This window comes from Elgaria multicarinata, chromosome 11 (genome assembly GCF_023053635.1).
Source record: "Elgaria multicarinata webbii isolate HBS135686 ecotype San Diego chromosome 11, rElgMul1.1.pri, whole genome shotgun sequence".
Lineage (NCBI taxonomy): Eukaryota > Metazoa > Chordata > Lepidosauria > Squamata > Anguidae > Elgaria > Elgaria multicarinata.
This window is the reverse complement of record NC_086181.1, coordinates 48,126,681-48,146,540: the sequence shown is the minus strand read 5'-3', so window position 1 is coordinate 48,146,540 and position 19,860 is coordinate 48,126,681. Positions and strand designations below refer to the sequence as shown.

At 64.7% G+C, this 19,860-nt stretch overlaps 3 protein-coding genes across 12 annotated transcripts in view; 1 reads left to right on the top strand and 2 right to left on the bottom strand.

The window, feature by feature from the left end:
* Positions 1-11,014, bottom strand: part of LOC134406585 (uncharacterized protein C17orf114-like) — a 70,197-nt gene extending 59,183 nt beyond the window's left edge. Inside the window, exon 1 of the mRNA XM_063138084.1 lies at positions 11,010-11,014. The gene's annotated coding sequence lies outside the window, so the exon portion shown is untranslated. The remainder of the gene's footprint in view (positions 1-11,009) is intronic.
* Positions 1-12,790, top strand: part of MINK1 (misshapen like kinase 1) — a 42,703-nt gene extending 29,913 nt beyond the window's left edge. For 2 of the 10 annotated variants that reach the window (XM_063138080.1, XM_063138073.1), the window contains 17 exons: positions 274-540; positions 1,908-2,011; positions 2,469-2,621; positions 2,911-3,023; positions 4,319-4,407; positions 5,832-6,004; positions 7,134-7,251; positions 8,235-8,378; positions 8,892-9,003; positions 9,451-9,609; positions 9,720-9,863; positions 10,117-10,251; positions 10,512-10,612; positions 10,987-11,136; positions 11,276-11,435; positions 11,566-11,705; positions 12,244-12,790. In XM_063138080.1, the coding sequence (XP_062994150.1) occupies positions 274-540; positions 1,908-2,011; positions 2,469-2,621; positions 2,911-3,023; positions 4,319-4,407; positions 5,832-6,004; positions 7,134-7,251; positions 8,235-8,378; positions 8,892-9,003; positions 9,451-9,609; positions 9,720-9,863; positions 10,117-10,251; positions 10,512-10,612; positions 10,987-11,136; positions 11,276-11,435; positions 11,566-11,705; positions 12,244-12,327 (2,346 nt within the window). In that variant the 3' untranslated portion in view covers positions 12,328-12,790. Of the gene's footprint in view, positions 1-273; positions 541-1,907; positions 2,012-2,468; positions 2,622-2,910; positions 3,024-4,318; positions 4,408-4,954; positions 4,979-5,831; positions 6,005-7,133; positions 7,252-8,234; positions 8,379-8,891; positions 9,004-9,450; positions 9,610-9,719; positions 9,864-10,116; positions 10,252-10,511; positions 10,613-10,986; positions 11,137-11,275; positions 11,436-11,565; positions 11,706-12,243 lie in introns of all 10 variants that reach the window. The other 8 variants (XM_063138076.1, XM_063138074.1, XM_063138078.1 and 5 more) reach the window with 5 other exon arrangements.
* A 2,936-nt stretch (positions 12,791-15,726) lies between these two features.
* On the bottom strand, positions 15,727-17,910 carry GP1BA (glycoprotein Ib platelet subunit alpha). Its single transcript, XM_063137242.1, has one exon. The coding sequence runs from the start codon at positions 17,875-17,877 to the stop codon at positions 15,727-15,729; it is 2,151 nt and encodes a 716-aa protein (XP_062993312.1). The 5' UTR covers positions 17,878-17,910.
* Between the last annotated feature and the right edge of the window lie 1,950 nt (positions 17,911-19,860).

The window sequence follows — 19,860 nt, the reverse complement described above, 5'->3', positions numbered from 1 at the left end:
AAGCGTCTGCAGGACGCCCACCCCACCCCTGCCCCCAAATCCCTGGCCCACACGAGCGTCTCGCAGCCCTCTGGCCTTGTGAGCCGCACCCAGGACCCCCGTGGCGAGGGAGCCGTGTCAGAGGCCCGTGGGTGGTGGTGGGTCATGCTTCCCTCGCTCCCCAGCAGCCCAGGGGGGTTGGGGGGGGCACCATTCCGAGGCAGGGCGAAGCTGCCGCTGGGAGGAGTCGGGCCCCCGCTCAGCCTGTGCCCCCGCCTCTCCGTCCGTCCGCAGAGCCACCTGGCCCACCGCGTCCCGCTCAAACCCTACGCTGCCCCCGTCCCTCGCTCCCAGTCGCTGCAGGACCAGCCCAGCAAGAACATGGCCGCTTTCCCTGTCCATGACTCCGCCTCTTCCTCCTCCGCCCCCTCCCCACCGCGAGCGGGCATGATCCGGCAGAACTCCGACCCCACCTCGGAGGGGCCTGCCCCACAGCCGTCCAGGCCCACCGCTGAGCAGCGAGGACCCTGGGTCAAACTGGATCCCGAGCCCCCCCCCAAGGTAACGGTGGGGCGGGAGGGGGGTGCAGGGCGGGCGAGCCAGCTGGCGAGGGGGGGCGGCGGCTCTCAGGGGGAGCCGGGGCTCCTGGGTTCTCCGGGAAAGGGCAGCCCCCATCCCCTGCTGTATGTAGGCAGGGGCACAGCACCGCCGCCGCCTCCCCAAGGCCCTTTCCCATGGAGCCCCCCCTCCTCTGCCCTCCGGGCCCTGCTGTGCTGCAGCATCGCCCTGTGTTTTCCTGCATCGCGGTCTCCGTCGGGGCATTGGGTGCCTGCCGCTCCAGGCCAGGCCGGGATTTGCCCCACGCTCTGCAGGCTCGAGGTGCGCTGTGTGGGCCGGGGGTCTTTCTGCCCCGGAGGCTGCGTGGTCCCATGCCGTGCAGTGCCTCTTCCTGGAATGCCTCCGGCTGCTGTCCTGCAGAGCGTCCCCCTTCCCCCCGCCCAGCACACCTCCGGTGCTCTTAGCCAGGGCTGCCGTCAGGGGCAGAGCCGGGGGCATCTGCCTGCCTGGGACGGAGCTCTGCCAGCCAGCCAGCAATCAATCCATCATTTACAGCCGCTCCGACCCTCCGTGGCCCAAATGCCAGCATAGAGCGGGGCCACGCCACCTGGGTGCACTGAGCCAGGGTGCACTGAAGCCGCCCCTGAGAGCCAAGGTTCCTCCTCCCCCCCCCAATGTGTTGGCAGGGGGTCAGGAACGCCCACCTGCATCCCAGCTGCTGGAGGGGCACTCCTCCGGCCGGCCAGGGCCCCTGTCGGGTGGCTTCCCTTGATGGGGGGTGGACGCAGGGCAGGCAAAGCTCTCAGCGCTTCGCTCCCCCCCCCTTTGCTGTGCTCTTTGATTGCTGATTGGAGGCACCACCAGGGATTCCTCCCTGTGCCCCCTCCCCTAGCCCACAGGGTGGGTGGGGGAACTCATGGAGGCCATTCCAGCCCGTGCAGGCTGACGGCAGCCTCTGCTGCTCAGGTGAGGCCCATGGCCTGGTGCTGCCTCCGTGCCCTAGCTGCTTCGCTGGCCCAAGGCGGCCTATGTGGAGCAAGGCACGCTCTCTCCTCTCCTGCCTGCCCCCATGATGGTTCCCCAGCCAGGGAGTCATCTTCACCGCACAGCATCAGGGTGGGTAGCAGGGCTGGCGGGGTGGGGGGGCTCCAACTGGCTTCTCTGGCCAAAGTGTTCCGCTTATTCACCCGTGGGAGGGGCGGAGGGAGGGAGGGAGAACCCCCCCCCTTTTTCCTGAAGGAGAACCGGAGTCCGGCGAGATCCGCTCCCCCAGCGCCATCCAGGGTGCCTGTAGCCAAGGCGGGGCTTGAGCCCGGGGGCCCCGATCCCGGCCCGTCTGGCCCCTCCTTCAAGAGACGGCTCTGTTCCAGGTTCCCCAGCGGACGTCCTCCATAGCAACGGCACTCAACACCAGCGGGGCAATGAGCGGCGGTGTCGGCGGCGGCATCAGGCCGGTCCATGCCGTCCGTGCCAGGTAACCAGCCCTTCTGTGGCCTTGCGTGGGGGGAGGGAGCTGCCCGTGTCCCTGGGCCTCGTTCCTGAGATGGAAGCTGAATGTTTTGGCGGGGAGAGATGGCAAAGGTCGGGGCGGCCGGGTGAGCCGAGAGCACCGGAGGGGACGGGCTGTGGGAGCCAGGACACCTGGGTTCTTTCCCTGGGAGCGGCCGGTTTGGAACCCCTGCCACCCGCCTTGCAGGAAGGTCCGTTGGGTGTCTCACGCCAAGGCCGTCTGGACCGTAGAGGCAACAGTCCGTCCCCCATCGGTCCCCGAATGTGCCTAGCCAGCTCCCCCTGCAGCCACCGATGAGGGGCCACCCCCTGCCCACGTTTGTCCTGCTGCGACCGTTCGCCGCTTGGCCGTGACACGGCCCCCATCCCTTCCCGCGCTCCCCCCCGGCAGTCCCTTGACGTGCTTCTGCTCCCCTCCACAGACCCCGTAGCAAGTCTGCGTGGCATATCCACATGCAGAGCCGGCTGGAGAGGGGCCCCAAGTGGGGCGCTCCTTGGCCAGTCCCTGCTCTCCCCCAGGCGGCAGGCCGGACCCCGTCCCGGGACCCGCTGGCTTCCGGGCCAAACGCCAGTAGGTAATGGAGCTCCACACTGGCGGTCGCTTGGACGCTGCGGGGGCGGCTCTCTCTGGAAGGGCCCGGCTTTCTCGGCGGTGGTTCCCCCTGCCTCCCTCCCAACCTCCCTCCCTGCTCTCTCTCTCTCTCTCTCTGTGCGGTGACGGGCGCTGTGGTGTCGGGCTGCTGGCAGGCAAAGGAGGAGCGGGTTGCCGAGTTGGGCACGGTGGGGGCGGCGCAGGAGGCCTTGGCCCGGCCGGGCGATCTGGTGGCCGCAGGCTGAGGCAGGCCTCCCTTCTGCCCCTCACAGCAACCCCGACCTGCGGAGGAGTGACCCCGGCTGGGAGCGCGCAGACAGCTTGCTGCAAGCAGGGGGCGCCAACCTACCCCAAGCAGGTTCGCTGGAGCGCAACCGTGGAGGAGGTGAGGGCCGTTGCTGCGTGAGGGGGGGGGGTGCGTGCGTGCGTGCGTGCGTGCGTGCGTGCGATGAAGGAGGCTGCTCCCTCCCTGCCTGCCTGCCTGCCTGCCTGCCTGCCTGCCCGCCCCTGGCAGTCGCAGGTGCCTTCACTGACATCCCGGTCCGGGGCTCCAGGTTTCCAGCACAACACCATCCATCCTAGGGATACAGGCGGTGAGGGCTCAGCAAAGTCTGGCTGCTGGATGAGACCAAGATGGGTCATAGAATCATAGAATAGCAGAGGTGGAAGGGACCTATAAGGCCATGGAGTCCAACCCCCTGCTCAATGCTAGTCCTTCTGGCCCAGTATCCTGCCTCCGAGTCACTCTGCCTGTTCAGAGGAGTTTAGCTCCTGAGGGTGGAGGTGGCACCTGGCCCTGTCCGTTGGGAACCCCCCTCCCCCCCCTCATCTCTTTGTCTACTCCCCCTCCCCCTTTGGAAGCCCCCTCTGCCGGAGGCCCTCACCACATCTCCTGCATCTGTTCTGTGTTGAGGGAAGGGCTCCTTCAGCTTTGCTAAAGGAAATCTCCCCCCCCCCCCATTTCCACATCAGGGTTTTTTCTCCGGCCCCCGGATCCTTTGAGTCATCAATTCTAACCTGATAGTTTCCTTTTCCAGATGGGACAGATGTGACCTTGCATGCTGTGCCAAGGGTGTCTGCACCCTAGACTTCTATATGGGGGGCGGGGCGAAAGTGGGTGCTTGGGTTTGGGTCCCCTGCATAGAACCCGCCTTCCTCACAGCTGCGTCCCATGGGGGGGGGGCGACCAGGTGGAGCCTTTTCTCCTGATCCAGCTGCTGCTGCTCTTGATGTTCTTAATTCCTCCGTGAGCGCGGATCTCTGGCCCCAACGTGCCTCCCCTTGACTCTTGCGGGCACTGGGCAAATGCGTGTGATGTGCTGGTGGGTCTCTGTGGACTGTAGAGAAGGAGGGAGACCAATCCGCCTGGTGGGCCCCAGCTCCCCTGCCATGAGGGGGTGGGGGAGGGAGGGCTGGGCAGAGGCCGGGAGCCCAAGGCGGCCCCTCTGGGCGGGAGCAGGCCGGTGACAGCTGGGAAGAGCAAAGCGGGCGCCCAGTCGTGCCATTCAGGGCTCAGGATGCCCATTGGCTTCAGGGCTCTGCAGAGAGCAGGCAAACTCTGCATCGTGACCAGGTCCGTAAGCTGGGAATGTTGGCTATCGGTGTGGGTGTGGGGGGGGTGTCCGTGTCCAGGACGCCTCCCCCCTCGGGCTGCTCTGACCCCTTTGGCCTCTCCTGCAGCTCCCCTGAAGCTGGACAGTGCCCCCATCCTGCCACAAGGGAACAAGCCCAAGGCGGACGACCATCGCTCCCGGCCCGGCCGGCCAGCAGTGAGTACAGTGGTGTTGTGGGGGAGGGCGCTGCACAGCGGCCCTGGGGGTGTGGGGAGGGGCACTGGGCTCCATGGCAGGGCAGCACGCTTGTGGGCGGGGGGGCCTGGCCGAGACTGGCTAGTCCTGAGAGGGGAAAGGGAAGAGGTAGGTGGAGGGGGCGGCCCTGGGGCTCAACGGTCCAGTTGGGCTCTGTGATTGAATTGTGTGTGTGGGGGGGTCTTTTGCCCGCATTTTTTCTCATGGACTCAGATAAAAATCTGGGCCTAAGACTCCGCGTTGGGTGGGGGCTGATTGGGGCTGGCCAGGTCCTGCTCTTTGGCCCTGGAGGAGCCCCCCTCCCCCGCTCTTTCCTCCACCTCAGTGAGGACTAGGAATTTGCTCTGAAGGCGCACCACCCTCCGGACTCCGTGGGCCCCTACTGACCAGGGCGGGCAGCAAACGGCCGGGTGACTGGCTGTGGGGCGCCTGGTGGCAGCGGGGCCTTAACCGTTCTGCCTTTTCTCTCTTCCTTCCTTTCCCCCCTCTTCCCCTCTGCACGGCTCAGAGCTATAAGCGGGCAATCGGAGAGGTTAGTGCCCCTCCCTCCCTCCCTCCCTCCCCCCCCCCCTTGCAGTGTCTGCCTGCCCCCCCCCCCCTGTGTCTCTTCCCCGCTCTGCCATGGCAGCCCTCTAAGAGTCGCTGGGCTGCTCCTTCGCTTGAGGGTGATGCCGCCCTCCCCCCCCCCTCCGTGACCCACCCAAGGGACGCTTGCAACCGTGCCTCCCCACACATGCACACCTTTGACCGTGCACTTTCTCCCTTCAGCTCTTGGTGGGGGGCAGTAGCTTTGGCTTCCAGGCGGAGGCTTGCAGGGCAGGGAGGGTGACCCAAGGATACGGGGCCTAGAAGGCAGCACAAGCTGATTCCCTCCCTCCCTCCCTCCCTCCCCCCCCCGTGCCATCAGTGGGGTGCAGCCGGTGAGGTCTGCCCCCCCCCCAGTGTGCCTGAGCAGCAGGCAGTGCATGCCGACTTCACATGCACACACACCCTCAGGACCCAGGGGTCCTGGCCTTGATCCCCCACCCCACCCCCTAGCCAGCGCAGCCTGCCCCACGACCACCACCCGCCCTCCTGAGGGCTGTGACAGCAGGGGCCCCCTGAGTAGGTGAAGCAGGAGAGGGGCCGGGACTCCAGCCTGGGCTCTGGAGGCGTGGGAGGAAAGGCCTGGGCCGCCAGGGGAAGAAGAGGGTGCTGGCCCTGGGCAACTGCCTGCCTGCCGTGCTGTGGTCCTGAGGTCTCCGTGCCGGCGTGGGCCTCCCGGGCAACCCTTCTCGTGGCTCTGGCTGCTGGCGTGGTGTGCTGCTTTCGGTGTGCTGCTGCTCTCCTGGCCTTGCCTGAACGGGCGGCCCCCACCCACACAGCCCCTTTCTCTCCCTGCCCAGAACTTTGTGCTGCTGAAGGAGCGGCCGGAGGAGGCGGCCCCCAAGCCCCTCAAGAAGGCCATGGACTACTCCTCCTCCAGTGAGGAGATGGACTCCAGCGAGGAGGAAGAGGAGGAGGAAGAGGAGGCCGAGGGAGAGCACTCTGAGACTGGCACGGACACCCCGGGGGCTCGGTGGGTCGAGCGGCGGCGGTGGCGGTGGGGTGCATGCGTTGCCCCAATCCGCTCGGGGCTCGTGGGCAGGCCTGGGCGACCCCCCCCCCCCGGCAGGAAGCGACTGTCCCATGCTGTAAACGAGCACCCTGCACCTGCTCCCCCCGCCCCACATCCCCCTCTGCGGAGTGGTGGGGGAGCGGTGAGGTGGAGGAGGGCACCAAGCCCTCTCGGGTGGCGAAAGCGAACAGGGCTTGCAGAGAGCGCCAGGCTGTGGGCGTCCCCGAGGCGAGCGCCGTTCCGTTCGACGCAGCAAGCAAGCGCAAGGCGACGCTGCCGGCTGGGGCCAGACGCCCCCGCTTCCCCTGGGGGCTGAGCCAGGGGAGGAGGGGGCCTTGGGGTCTGGGTGGGCAGCGCCACGGACAGCTCGGCCCAGCGTGTGAATGCCATGTTAGACCTGGCTAGAAAAGCGTTCCAAAGTGAAATCACCAACATCGAACTGTCCTTATAAAGAAGCCCCTCTTGGAGTCCCGTGTAGAGTTCTGGTCGCTGTAGTTCCAAAAAGGAGATTACAGATCCGGGGGAGGGGCAGAAAAAGGTCCAATGGGCTCCAGCCGCTCCCCTGCGAGGGGAGACACAAAATCAGGCACGATATGGAAGAAGCGGACAGGGCTGCTCCTCCCTCTCCCGTGACGCTGGGACCCCCCCTCCCGGGGGTCCTTCTCCCCTAGGACAGGTTGGTGGGAGGTTCGGGACAAGATCCCAGGAAGGGCTTCTTCGGAGCTCAACGGTTGGGTTCGCTGCCCCAGGATGCTGTGGGGGGCTGGAGAAGGCCCGGCTTGGAGGGCTTTAGAGGGGCGCTGGACAAAGCCCCGGCGGAGGAGGCTGTCCGTGGCTCCCGACGCGACGGCCCGTGGGCTCCTCCAGCCTCGGAGGCCTCCGTGCGCCAGTTGCGTGGGAGCGAGGGTGGGCGCGTGCCGCTGTCCTCACGTCCTACTGGTGGGCCTCCCGTGGGGGCGAGAGAAGGCTGGGCGAGGGGAGGCACCCCCCTTGGCCCGGTCCCACCGGGCTCTTCACCTGGGCCCTTCTGCGGCCTCTTCCGGTGCTGCTGCTGCTGCGCGTGGCCTGACCTGCAGCCTCCCTTGTCCAGGGACGGCGACACGGACTCCGTGAGCACGATGGTGGTGCACGATGTGGAGGACTTGACGGGTGGCGGCAGTGGCGGCTCAGAGAGTTCTTACGGCGAGGGCACCATGTTGGTGCAGCGGGTGAGCCGGCCGGCCCCCCCTCCCCCCTCCCTCCCCCCCTCCTGCCCACGGTCCGCTTGGGAGAGCCCCTTCCCCACCTCTCCACCTCAGGACTGCTCCATGCTTCTTTGGCTGGAATTTGGCCAAAGAGCTGGACCCTTCAGAGCGGAGCAGCAGAGCGTCCCCCTCCCAGTAAAACCACCTGCTTTGAGCCCGTGGTCCCAGCAAGGCCCAACGGCTTTGGTGTCCGTGGCCCCATCCTGACTTTGGCTTATTATTCACTAGCTTACTCACTGGTTTAGATTTTTTTAGAAGTTTTGTTTTATTCAACTATTGTGCAGAGTACGACCAGCTTATTGTCCGCAACTACAATAGCAGGCACCTGTTCAAACAGAAACTATAAAAGGAAGCGGTTCCCCTTCTTACTGTCATTCTACGATCGGTAGAACGTTCTTATCGCTCTCCTCGTTTCACTAAATCTCTGCAGAGTGGCGTTTGGGATCCCGGAGGCTTCTCGGCCACCGGCCCTTTCCCTGATAGATAAACCCGAGGAAGGGGCCGCCCGGTTTCCATGCAGGGGGCCGCCCCTCTCAGGACTCGGCTGGGGTGGGTCGGCCTCTGTGGACGTGGCAGAGAGAGAGCTGTGCCCAGGGGGCACTCTGGCACAGTGACGCCGGAACCTCCCCAAATGCTCTGCTGGTTTAGGCCTTCGAGCCTCCTGTGCCATCGCGAGGGTTCCTTTGGTGGGACTGATGGGGCCCCACGGCAGAGAAATGCAGGGAGCCCTATTTTGAGGCCCTGGGCCTCCACCACAGGGAGGCCTAGAAGCTGGCGACGTTGTTTTTTAAACGGAAAACGCTCAACGTGCCCAGCCAGGCCCCGGACTCTGCCCGGGGTCCCGAGCCCGGTCCCTGCTCCCAAGCCCCCACCCACAGGGCCGGAGGCTGCGTCTCTCCCTCTGCCTCAGCGTGGCCCCCTTCTTCTTCCTCCTCTTCCTCCTCCAGACCCCCGAGGAGGAGCGTGGCCTCCTGCACAGCGACAGCAACGGCTACACCAACCTGCCCGACGTGGTTCAGCCCAGCCACTCGCCCACGGAGGCCAAAAGCAGCAACGGCTCCCCCTCCCCTGCCAAGGACGCACCTACGGATGTGAGCTCAGAGGAAGGGCCCGGGAGACGGGGGCGGGGGGGGGGGAGATGGGGAGACCGCAGAGGCGAGAGCGGGGTGCTTCAGCAAAGAGAGCGGGGGGACGCTGGGTCTCCCTGTGCCACCGACGCCTTCGCTTGGCCGTGGCGCTTCCTCAGCAGGGGCAACAGGAAAACAGAGCCTTTGGGTGCTCCGTTACAGCCCTGTTAGAATTCATTGGGATTTAGGGGCCCAAATCCGATGGGGGGGTGGATTTGCACGTTAGCAAGTGAGGATTTGAAGGGGGGCGTGGGTTGCTGGGGAGGGGGAGCACCCTCTCAGCTACTTGGAAGAAGGGGGCAGCCTCTGGCAGTGGAGGCCACTTAGCTAGAGACCCCCAGGGCTGGAGGAGAAGCCCCCCCCCCGTTCTTAAACATGGACGGGACAGCACCGTGGTCTGGTGCCGGGGCTTCTCCTCCAAGGGCCGGCCAGGTGGGGGGGCCCTAACCTGCTGCATTTCCTCCCTGCTTCTGACAGTACCAGTCTCGGGGGCTCGTCAAGGCGCCTGGGAAAAGCTCCTTCACCATGTTTGTGGACCTCGGCATCTATCAGAGCTCCCCGGGAGGGGGAGACACCATCCCTATCACTGGTGAGGAGGAGGAGGGGGAGGCCCCATGCGGGGGTGGGGGTGGGGGGAGAGAGGCGGGTTCTTCCCACGTGAGGAAGGGATCAGGGGCCACGTGTGCAGATGTGGCATCTTACAAAAAAGCATTCCCAACTCCTACAGCAAGGAAAGTGCAAACGAGGCGCCCCCTTGTCTCTCCTGAGCCCCCTGCTCCTGCCAAGGGCCCCCTGAGGCCGCTCTCACCCCCACCTGCACCCCGCAGAAGGGCTTCCTCCAGGCCTGCGCCCAGTTTTTAATTTGTGCTCCTGTCTTGAGACCCCGCTCCATCCCTCAACCCCGCGGCAGGTCGTGTGGGGCGCTGGGGTGTGTGCGCACCCCCCCCCCGCCAGGCTTGCGGCAGAGCTGGCCCTCCTGGAGCAGAAAGGCTGGGCGCCCCTCCCCCAGCTGACGCCCCCCCTCCCCCGCCCGCAGCATTTGACCCGGGGCGGCTGGAGCAGCTGCAGCTCGAAGCCCGGAAAGGCTCGGTGGTCAACGTGAACCCCACCAACACGCGGCCCCACAGTGACACGCCGGAGATCCGGAAGTACAAGAAGCGCTTCAACTCGGAGATCCTGTGTGCTGCCCTGTGGGGTGAGAGAGGGGGAGCGAGAGGGTGCGGAAAGAGGGAGGGGGGAAGGGGAGGAGGGAGGGGCAGCTCCTAGCCCAGCTCAACCCCCCCCCCCCCGTCTCGGTGCCTGCAGGGGTCAACTTGCTGGTGGGAACGGAGAACGGGCTGATGTTGCTGGACCGCAGCGGGCAAGGGAAGGTCTACGGCCTTATCAACCGCCGGCGCTTTCAGCAGATGGACGTCCTGGAAGGGCTCAACCTCCTGACCACCATCTCTGGTGAGAGAAGCGGCCCTTGAGCCCCCGGAGCCTGGCCCCGTTGGCTGCCCCTCCCCACCTGGCCCCGTGTTCCTGGCAGCGCTGTGGAGCAGGCAGAGGCAGGGGCGATGCCTGGAGGGGCCGGGGAGCCACTCAAGCACAACTCCCCCCCCCAATGCCCCCCCCATCTCCTTTTGAGTCCGGCTCCTGCCCTCGCCCTCCGCCCCGGCGGCCCCTCCAGGTGAATAACGTTCTTTCTCCCTCCCGTCCTCAGGGAAGAGAAACAAACTCCGTGTCTACTACCTTTCCTGGCTGCGGAACAAGATTTTGCACAACGACCCTGAAGTGGAGAAGAAGCAAGGCTGGACCACCGTGGGGGACATGGAGGGCTGCGTCCACTATCGCGTGGGTAAGCCACGGGAAGGCCCTCTGCCACGGCCCCCCTGGCTGGCTGGCTGGCTGGCTGGCTGCCAAAATGGTTGCGGGTCATCCGGCAAGACGCGGAATCCGGCTTTGAGCAAGGAATACTCGGCCTCCGCAGCGGCCGCCCCTGGGAGGTGCCTCGTCTCTCCCTGGGCCCCAGCGGACCGGCCCCTTGAGCTGGGAAGCGTTGGCTCCGGCCCGCGGCGCTTTCCCGTCTGACTCCGGCCCGCCTCGTCTCGCCCACAGTCAAGTACGAGCGGATCAAGTTCCTGGTTATTGCGCTCAAGAACTCAGTGGAGGTGTACGCCTGGGCCCCGAAGCCCTATCACAAGTTCATGGCCTTCAAGGTACTCGGAGGCTGAGGGGGCGGGGATTCAGGGCTCTGAGCCTCGGGTGGGGGTGGGGGTGGGCAGCTTCTGGGCACTCTGGGGTGCAGTGAAACCTGCAAGTCGGCAGGGGGAGCGCAAACCTCCTCCCTCCCCCCCCCCATAGTAGGGGGAAAGGAGATAACGTTGGGCTGGAATATCCGGGGGGGGGGGCGTCTGGGGTGGATTCCCCAGCCCTGACTCGCCTGGGTCTTCCTGGGGGGGGGGCGTAGGGCGCTGCCCAGGCGGACGGCTGGGGGTCTTGAGCACTCCTCGGTCAGGCGAACGGAGCCCCGAAGCCTGAGGCCGCGGTGCCCTTCGCGTCGGCCCCCGCCTCACCCCCGGCTGCCTCTTAGTCTTTTGCTGACCTGCCGCACCGGCCGCTGCTGGTGGAGCTGACCGTGGAGGAAGGCCAGCGGCTCAAAGTGATCTACGGCTCCTGCGCCGGCTTCCACGCCATCGATGTGGACTCAGGGAACAACTACGACATCTATATCCCCGTGCACGTGAGTCCCAGGCCCAGGGGGCGCCGGGGGGGGGGGACAGCAGCCTTCGCCGTGGCTGAGCCACAAGCTGCGGGCCGCGTCCACGTGGGCAATTCAGTAAGCCCCCCCCCGTTCCTCCTCCTCCTCCCCCCTGCCCCAGATCCAGTCGCAGATCACCCCCCACGCCATCATCTTCCTGCCCAACACGGAAGGGATGGAGATGCTGCTTTGCTACGAGGACGAGGGCGTCTACGTCAACACCTACGGGCGCATCATCAAGGACGTGGTGCTGCAGTGGGGAGAGATGCCCACCTCCGTAGGTGAGCCGGGAGGGGGCGTGGGGAAGGGGCTGCGGGCCGGGCCTCCTGGGAGGGAAGGAGGGCAGCGGGTGGGATTCCTGGGCCCAGCGCAGCTGGCTCACGGCTGTCCCGTCCCCCCGTCCCCCCCCAGCGTACATCTGCTCCAACCAGATCATGGGCTGGGGGGAGAAAGCCATTGAGATCCGCTCGGTGGAGACGGGCCACCTGGACGGCGTCTTCATGCACAAGCGGGCCCAGCGGCTGAAGTTCCTGTGTGAGCGCAACGACAAGGTGGGTCAGCTGGCAGGAACGTGTGTGTGTCCCCCCCCCCCAGGTCTTCTGAGTCAGGGCTCCTGTGGGCCCCCGGGAGGGCTCGCCCCGCCCCGCCCCACCCTACCAAGCAGACTGCAGTGGCGAAGGGAAGGAGCCCAGATCCAAAGGCCCCTTCCTGAGCTCTTCATGGGGCTGCCCCCCCCCCGCCCCCTGGTTCCCAGTGGTGAGCAGGCGTGGGCCAGCCGTCCCAGCCCTGCCTCTGGGGCTCATATGGGGGAGGGCCTGGGCCTGTGCCTGGGCCTGTGCCTGTCAAGCGCCCCTCCCTCGTGTCTGAATCTAGGGACTCCTTGCAAATCCTGGCTCAGCAGGGGCGATGTGGGAGAGGCCGCTCTGCCTCGGCCATGAGGCCTGATCCCGGCTCCGCTTGTGTGAAGAGCTGGGATCCGAGGGAAGAGAGCAAACCGCTAGATGCGTGGCGGGATCCACGCGATTCTTCTGGGGGATCGGGGCCCAGCCGCTGGGCATGTCAAACCTCCTCCCTCCCTCCCTCCCTCAGGTGTTCTTTGCCTCGGTGCGCTCTGGGGGCAGCAGCCAGGTGTACTTCATGACGCTGAACAGGAACTGCATCATGAACTGGTGAGGGAGGGGCCTCATCCAGCCCCCCCCCAACCCCCCGCCACACCAGGAGGAACGGGATGAGGCGGAGGAGGAGCAGCGTGGCCGGAACCCCACTGCGCTCAGGCGGCGGACCAACCGGAGCAGCGCGGCCCACGAGACCTTCGCCTTGGCGGTTCATTCCTGACCTCGGCCTCCCCTTGCCGCCATTTTGAGGCAGGGGGGTGAGGCCTCTGCCCCCCCCCACACACACACTTACTCTCCCGGCCTCCCTGGGAGCAGGTCGAGGGAGGACTCCCTGAGTAGGCATCCCCGGGGGAATCTCGGCAGCGCTCCCTCTGCAGGGCAGCCGGCAGGAGCCCCGTGTCCGTCCGGCCGTCCCAATCCCAGATTGCAGCAGCGTTTCTGTGGCCCTTGCAGGATTGGAGGGGGCAGCCAGGAAGTGGATGATCAAAGCCAAATCATGTAAATAAAGAAAACAGCTGGGAGTCCACATCCCCTTTTTTGAGTTGGTGGAGGAATGTCCCCCCCCTCCCGCCCAGCAGCTTGTGGGGAAGGGGCTGCTGCAGCAGCTGGAGGGCTGCCCCTCGAGGAGGAGGGAGGGAGCGAGCGAGCGCGGCTGTTCTCCTGGATTGGGCCCCCTTCCCACCCACCCTGCCCCGCACAGCTCTCTCCCTCCTCCCACCCCAACCCCCCCCCCCCCTACACACACTGGAGAGCCTCCTGGAAACTGTGATCTGAGCAGCGCAGCTGGTGCCCCCCCCAGCCCCACTTTCTCCCCCCAGCAGCTGACTTGTGAAACACCCGCGTAGCATGTGACCCACTCATGCCCCCCCCCCCGCATCAGCCGCCTTCCTCTCTCTCTCGCACACGACGCGTCAGGTCCATGTTGCAGCTCTACCGGCTGAGAATGGGGGGGGGGGGACTCCGCCCCTCCGCCCCCCCCCCCCACAAGCCATGGGGATATATGTGGATGTATATCAGGATTCTCTCCTACCCCCACCAAGGGGGGAGCTGTGTATATTTTGCTTTAATTACCCTTCTTTTGTAATGGCGATTCAAGTAATGAACTAACAAAGCACTTTAATGGCCCAGCTCATCAGGGGGGTCGGTGGGTCTGGAGTGGGGACGGGGGAAGCCCAGGGCTGAGCAGGGTTTCCCAGTCGCCCTGGGATGCCTGCCGGTGGGGGCTGTGCTCAGGTCCCGGCCGATGTTCCCCCCCCCCCCAGCCCCTTGGTTCCTTGCTGGGTTTAGGGTTCTGCTGTGGAGATGCCGGCCAAGAGATGGGGGGGGTGGGGGGCCTCGAGGCGAGCCCTCCTTGGGCCACTGGGCTTCTTGCGTATTTGCTTGCATTTGTACATGTTCCTCCTCCGCACCCAGCCCATCTCCGCTGGAAAAAGGGAGCCGCCCGCCCCCCACCCTCCAAAACTCAGCGGTGGCCTTGGCATTTCATCTGTTAATAAAAGAGCCAAAATCCGTGACTGCTGCTGGTGTGGCCCACGCTCCTTTTCGTTGCCGTGAGCAAGAAGGTCGGCTGGGGCTGTCCTCAGTGGGAGGGGGGGCAGATGGCCGTGGGGCTGTGCTTGATGTGGCGTTGCCTCCCGGGGGGGGGCCCTCCTGGTGTCCGGAGAAGGCCCCGTGGGGAGGATTTGGAAGTGAGCCACCTCACAAGCAATTGTGGCTCAGTGACAGGGTGAGCCAGAGAAGTTTGGGGGGGGGCGAGGGGAGTGAAGGGGGGCTGCGTCAAAAGCAGGAGCGCCCAATGGTGGGGGCTAGATCTGGTGCCTCAGAGGGAGACCCCCCCACACACACAGGCCCCGTGGGAGTGCAGGGCGGAGCAGAGGCTTCTTGCAAGGGCAGTCCGGCCATGGGATGGCGTAGGAAGGAGAAGGCAGCAGCGCCCCACTCCCGGCCACTGGGGAGAGGCCAGCAAGCCATCCGGCCTAAGCGTGAGGCAGGAGCACGCCGTGGGGCCCCCTGAGGATGTGGGCCGGGCCTCTCCCAACCCCCACCCTCATTTTAAGAAATTCAATTTTGCCATCTAAACTGTGAACAGCCTGCGTTTGGAGCGCCCCAATCCGGACTTGCTAATGCAAACCTCCAGCCCCCCCAGGCCTAGCAGGCGTCGCCCACAGGTGAATGAGCTCAAGGCACAGGAGGGGGGCTTTCGCACAGCAACATCCAATTTATTTCAGGGAATTAATGTTTATGTGGAGCGTTAAAAGCACCCCCAAGAAAGTTGACATGGCTAAAGTGGCTCAAAGGCATGAAGCTTCCAGCCCACCTGACCACCTCGGCCTCCGCCCGCCCGCCCAGGCAGGCAGCTCTCCTGGGGCTGCCGCTGTGCCCAGGCACGCTCCGGTCAGGGCCAAGAAGGGAGCTCTCCTGGCCACGAGGAGGCTCCCCTGGACCCTCTGCTCCCCTCGCCACGGGCAGCTGTGGCTGCGGTGCCCTTCGGGGTGGGGGCCGCGTGTTCTCGGATCCAAAAGGCGGCGGCGGTGGCTGTGCTCGGTAGAAGATGGTGAAGATTCACACATGACGTCTGGAAGTGGCGCGATTCCGGCAGGGGAGCTGACGGCTTCCGCCTTCACCTTGGGGGCGGAGGCGTGTGGGATCTATCGAGTCAAAGCGTGGCGGCACCCAGGCCCCTCGCTCCGCTTTGGTGAGGCTGGCAGGGGCAGCGTGGCTGGCTGGTTTCCCATGGTGTGCAGGGATCCCCGCAGCGCAGCAACAGAGTCAACGAGACGTTAAGCTGTCAGCTTTTGGGGGGGAGGTGAGGAAGCAAAGCGGCATGGGAAGGAGGGGGCCCTGGGGTGGCCGGGGAGGGAGGGCTACCCAGCCAGCTTCAGGCCTCAGCGCAGAACCCGGGGGCACGCGGCACTTTGGAGCCTGGATACAAAAGGAAAGGATCAACCAACGAACCCCGTTCCTGTGTTAACCGGTGGAACTCTCTGCCTCAGGCCCAGAATGAAGGAGCTGGGCCCTGTGGGAACGCCCACTACTGCAGCCACTTCCTTTTCTTCTGGGCATGGCTCTGCCACACCTCCGCGGCCTGGTTAATTCTCCAGGGGGCATCAGTTTTTGACACACCCACGTACCCCTCTTGAGTTCATTCAAAAGCATCTTATCGGGCCAGACTGTCGAGACGCGGACACTGGCCGGGATCCCCCGAGGGAGGCATCAAGGCCCGCTCCAGCCCCTCTCCTGGGCCTTTGGGCTCCCAGCCTCTGTGCTAACTCATCGTGCAGGGGTGGGAATCAGGTGGCCCTCCAGATGGTGTTGGGCTCACGAGGGCCATCAGTCCCAGCCGGCACAGCCAGTAAGGGATGATGGGAACTGTAGCCCAATGACATCTGGAGGGCATAGGGTTGCCCACCAGTGCTGTCCCCCCCCCCCCACCCACAAATGTGGGATCTCTGGGCCTCTACAAAGAGGAGGTGGCATACTTCACCCGCACGGCCCCGATGGCATCCCTCCCCCGATCCAAGCTGTATGAAGAGACCTGGCCCTGCCTGCCCCCCAGGGGCCACGGCTTTGCAGGCCCCGGCAGGCTGATGAGGAGCCAGGTGACGTGGTGGGAAGGGGCCATCGTGAACGTCTTGCAGACACGGTAGGTCCGGGGCCGGGACGCTTCGCTGCCCCTGAGCTGCCCCCCTCTGGGCGTGGCCTCCGTCGGCTGCTGGGCCCTGACCAGACGGGGCCCCGGGGGCCTCTGCAGAGCTGGGCGGTACCAGCTCAGGTAGTTCCACGCCAGCCAGCATAGCGCAGCCAGGGTTAGCAGCACCATGAGCCCCAGGCAGGCCAGGTACAGGGCCAGGCGCAGGGCGCAGCAGCGGCCCGCCAGCCAGCCCGCCCAGGTCGCTGGAAACGGGCGCGGGGGAGGGTCTCTCCCCAGCGCCCTGGCTGGCGGCGGCAGCAGCACAGGGCACGAGCAGCGGACGGAGGGCTCGGGGGGTGGGCAGGGGGGGACCGGGGACGGAGGGCTGGGTGGGGGGAGGGACGAGGTGCTGGCAGGAGGGGTGGTCATCCCAGCTGGGCGGGGGGTGGTTTGGGGCGTTGTGGTGGGCCGGGCCGTAATGAAGGGGCTCTCGGTGGCCTGCCTGGCTGGGAGGAGCCATGCCAGCGTCTTTGCGGGAGCTGCTGGCTGGCCGGCGGTGGGGGTGCTGGGGGTCAGTGAGGTGGGGGGGGGAAGGGCAGGTGTTGTGTGGGGCGGTTCTGCAGCGCTTGGGCGCTCAGTGGCTGCGGTGGCGGTGGGGGTGGCTGCGGTGGGGGCGGCAGCTGTGGTGGGGGAGGCTGCGGTGGGGGTGGCAGCTGCGGTGGGGGTGGCAGCAGCTGCGGTGGGGGTGGCAGCTGCGGTGGGGGTGGCAGCTGCGGTGGGGGTGGCAGCTGCGGTGGGGGCGGCAGCTGCGGTGGTGGGGGCGGCAGCTGCGGTGGGGGTGGCGGGGGGTGGCAGCTGCGGTGGGGGTGGCAGCTGTGGGGGGGGGCGGCAGCTGCGGTGGGGGGGGGCGGTGGTGGCAGCTGCGGTGGGTGTGGTGGCTGCCAGCATGCTCAGAGCGCGGGCAGTGAGGACAGCAGGAGGGGCGGATGAAGCCTGCAGGGTGGCGCTGGGGGGCTTCAGCGTGGCAGCCTCCTCCTCCTCCTCCTCCTCCTCCCCCCCATCTATGGCCACGTCCCCGCAGGCAGCCTTGAAGTGCATGACGGGTTTTCCCTTCTCTCCGGCGGGGGCCACACACGTGACACTCTCGGGTTCGTTCTCCGTGGTCTCTTTCAAAAGGCCCCTCTCCCAGACAGGGGTGCGCGTGTACACGCTGAACTCATTTTCCAGGATCCAGTCCCGCAGGTACGCCAGCCGGCAGTCGCAGACCCAGGGGTTCCCGACCAGGTAGACGTAGGCGAAAATCTTTTTCTCCGGGAAGAAGCCGTCCGGCACGTTCTTCAGCCGGTTCCTCTCCAGCCGCAGGATCTCCAGCACGCTCAGCCCGGCCAGCAGCTCCCCGGGCAGCGACTCCAGGCTGTTATCCGACAAGTCCAGGTCCTTCAGGCTGTCCAAGCCCTCGAAGGCTCCCGGAGGCAGGTGCTGGAGACGGTTGCCTTGGAGCTCCAGGTCCAGCAGATGCCCCAGGCCCCGGAAGCCTCCCTGGGGCAGCTGGGAGATGGCGTTGTGGCCCAGGGCCAGGCGCGTCACGTCGGGCAAGCCCTGCAAGGCGGGCAGGCGCTGGAGGGCGTTGTGGGACAGCAGCAGCAGCTGGAGGCCAGGCAGAGGGGCCCCCTTGGTCTCCAGGGCCGCCAGGCTGTTGTTCGACAGGTCCAGCTCCCTCAGCTGTGTCAGGTGATGGAAGGAGGCCATGGAGACCTGGGCCAGGCGGTTGGAGCTCAGTAGCAGAATACCGGTGTCTTTGGGCAGCCCGGGAGGGATGCTGGTCAGCCCCTTCGCCACGCAGCTCACCTGGAGCAGGTCCTTGATCTTGTTCATCTCCTGTTCACAGAGCTCTGGGGGATCCGTGGCTGCGGCTGCCACCGCCGAGAAGGTCAGGAGGGCGATGAGCAGAGGGGGGCCCACGGGACACGGCAGCATCTCCTTCAGGAGGGGAAAGCAGGCAGAGAGAGAGAGAGACGTCTGGTCCTCGGCAGGCAGTCGGGCAGAGGCTACTTAGAGGGTGCTCAGCCTGGGTAGCGTTTCAACTGGGGAGTTTCCCACCTGGAACAAGTGAAGGAAGAAGGAGAACGGTGTGTCTGAGCACCTGCAGGCTGCATTTTCTTCCTCCTGGAGAGCTCCTGCTAAGCCCCCACCGCGTCTGGGGGAAAAGGGCTGGGTTTTTCACTTCAGAGGGCTTCCTCTAAAGGCCTCTGCCTTTCCTCTCCTTCCTTCCTTCCTTTGCACCTTCCCAGTAGGGCAGGCCCTCGGAATCAGATTGCAATTCTGAAAAATCCTTGCATTACAATACAATGAATGCAAAAGGAGCTTCCGGTGTACCTAGATATGCGCATTACAGGCCCCTCAGTCGTGGTGCCAATGTTACGACCCTAAGCCGGACAGCCCATCCTGCCAACCTGTGCCGTTGGGGGTCATTCTGACCTTGGTGCAGTTGGGAAGTCTGGGGCCCCCATCCCCAGCCCCTGGGAGCTACTGCTGGTCAGGGGTTCGCTCCCAGATCGCCTTGCTTTTCAAACAAGGTCCTCCAATCAGATTCACTGCAGCGAGTTTAGCATCAGGGTGAGGTGACTAGGGCAGAGCGAAGAATTCCCTTCCCCACTCACAGTCAGTAACTTTAAATTAAAAACAAGCAGACACTAAGCTCTAAATAAACTCTCTACCTTCTCCCAGTGACAAACTCCTCGTAAACAAGCCCTATAACAGAAATAATTAAAATATTTAAAAAAAAAACAGTTATGAATGCAGAAAGCCAGCAAGGCTGTGGGGGCTTCCCAGTGTATTGCACTGAGTGCCGCATGTACAACTATCTGCCGGCTGGACAGAAGTCATAGAATCCTAGAATAGCAGAGCTGGAAGGGGCCGACAAGGCCATCGAGTCCAACCCCCTGCTCCGTGCAGGAATCCACCCTACAGCATCCCTGACAGGTGGTTGTCCAGCTGCCTCTTGAAGGCCTCGAGTGTGGGAGAGTAGGGAACTGGTTCCATTGCCTTAGGCGTGTGTTCGGTGAAATGAGCTCCTGGATCTCCGGGAACAAGTTTGTTCCCTTGACGCCAAGGTTTCTGACCTGGAGAAGCTAAAAGAGGCAGAGGGGTTGCTAGATGAGACCTCCAGGGACCTTAACAGCAGCGTCCCACTCCACCGGTGACAGCTCCCTGCAGTCACGGAGAATGAGGGCCTCGAGGAAGGAAGGAGGGCATCGTCCCAAGGAAGAGGGACATGAGCCCTTAGAAGGGACTCATTCCTCAGAGGCAGAGCAAATATCCTCTTGCACCCAGCATGTGCCTCCAGAGGGAGGGGAGCTCGTGGTAGTGGGAGAGTCGATCATTAGACACATAGGCAGCTGGGTTTGTGACGGGCGTATAGACCGCATGGTGAATTGCTGTGGAGTCAATTGCCGTGGTCCATGTTGGTAGCAACGATGTGAGGATATGTAGTCGTGAGGTCCTGGAAGCCAAAGCTAGGCAGGAGGTTGTAATCCAGGACCGCCAAGGTGGGTTTCTCTGAAATGCTGCCAGTTTCACGCGCAGGGCCAGCTAGACAGGCACAGCTGAGCAGTCTCAATGCGTGGATGAGACGGTGGGGCAGGGAGGAGCGATTCAGATTTGTTAGGCACAGGGGAACATTTTGGGATAAGCCAGGCCTGTACAAGAGGGACAAGCTGCACTTTAACCAAAATGGAACCAGACTGCTGATGAAAATGGATCTTCTAATACTCCAAATAAATAAATAAAATGTGCAACATGTCCCTAAGCTCAGCCTATGTACCAGAGGACTGGAAAATGGCCAGTGTAACACCATTTTTTTTAAAAAAAAAAAGGGATCCAGGGGGGATCTGGGAAATTATAGGCCTGTTAGTTTGACATCTATTCCAGGTAAATTGGTTGAAAGCATTATGAAAGACA

Coding starts and splice junctions, on each gene's coding strand:
- GP1BA (XM_063137242.1), bottom strand. CDS start 17,877: ATGCTGCCGTGTCCCGTGGGCCCCCCTCTGCTCATCGCCCTCCTGACC.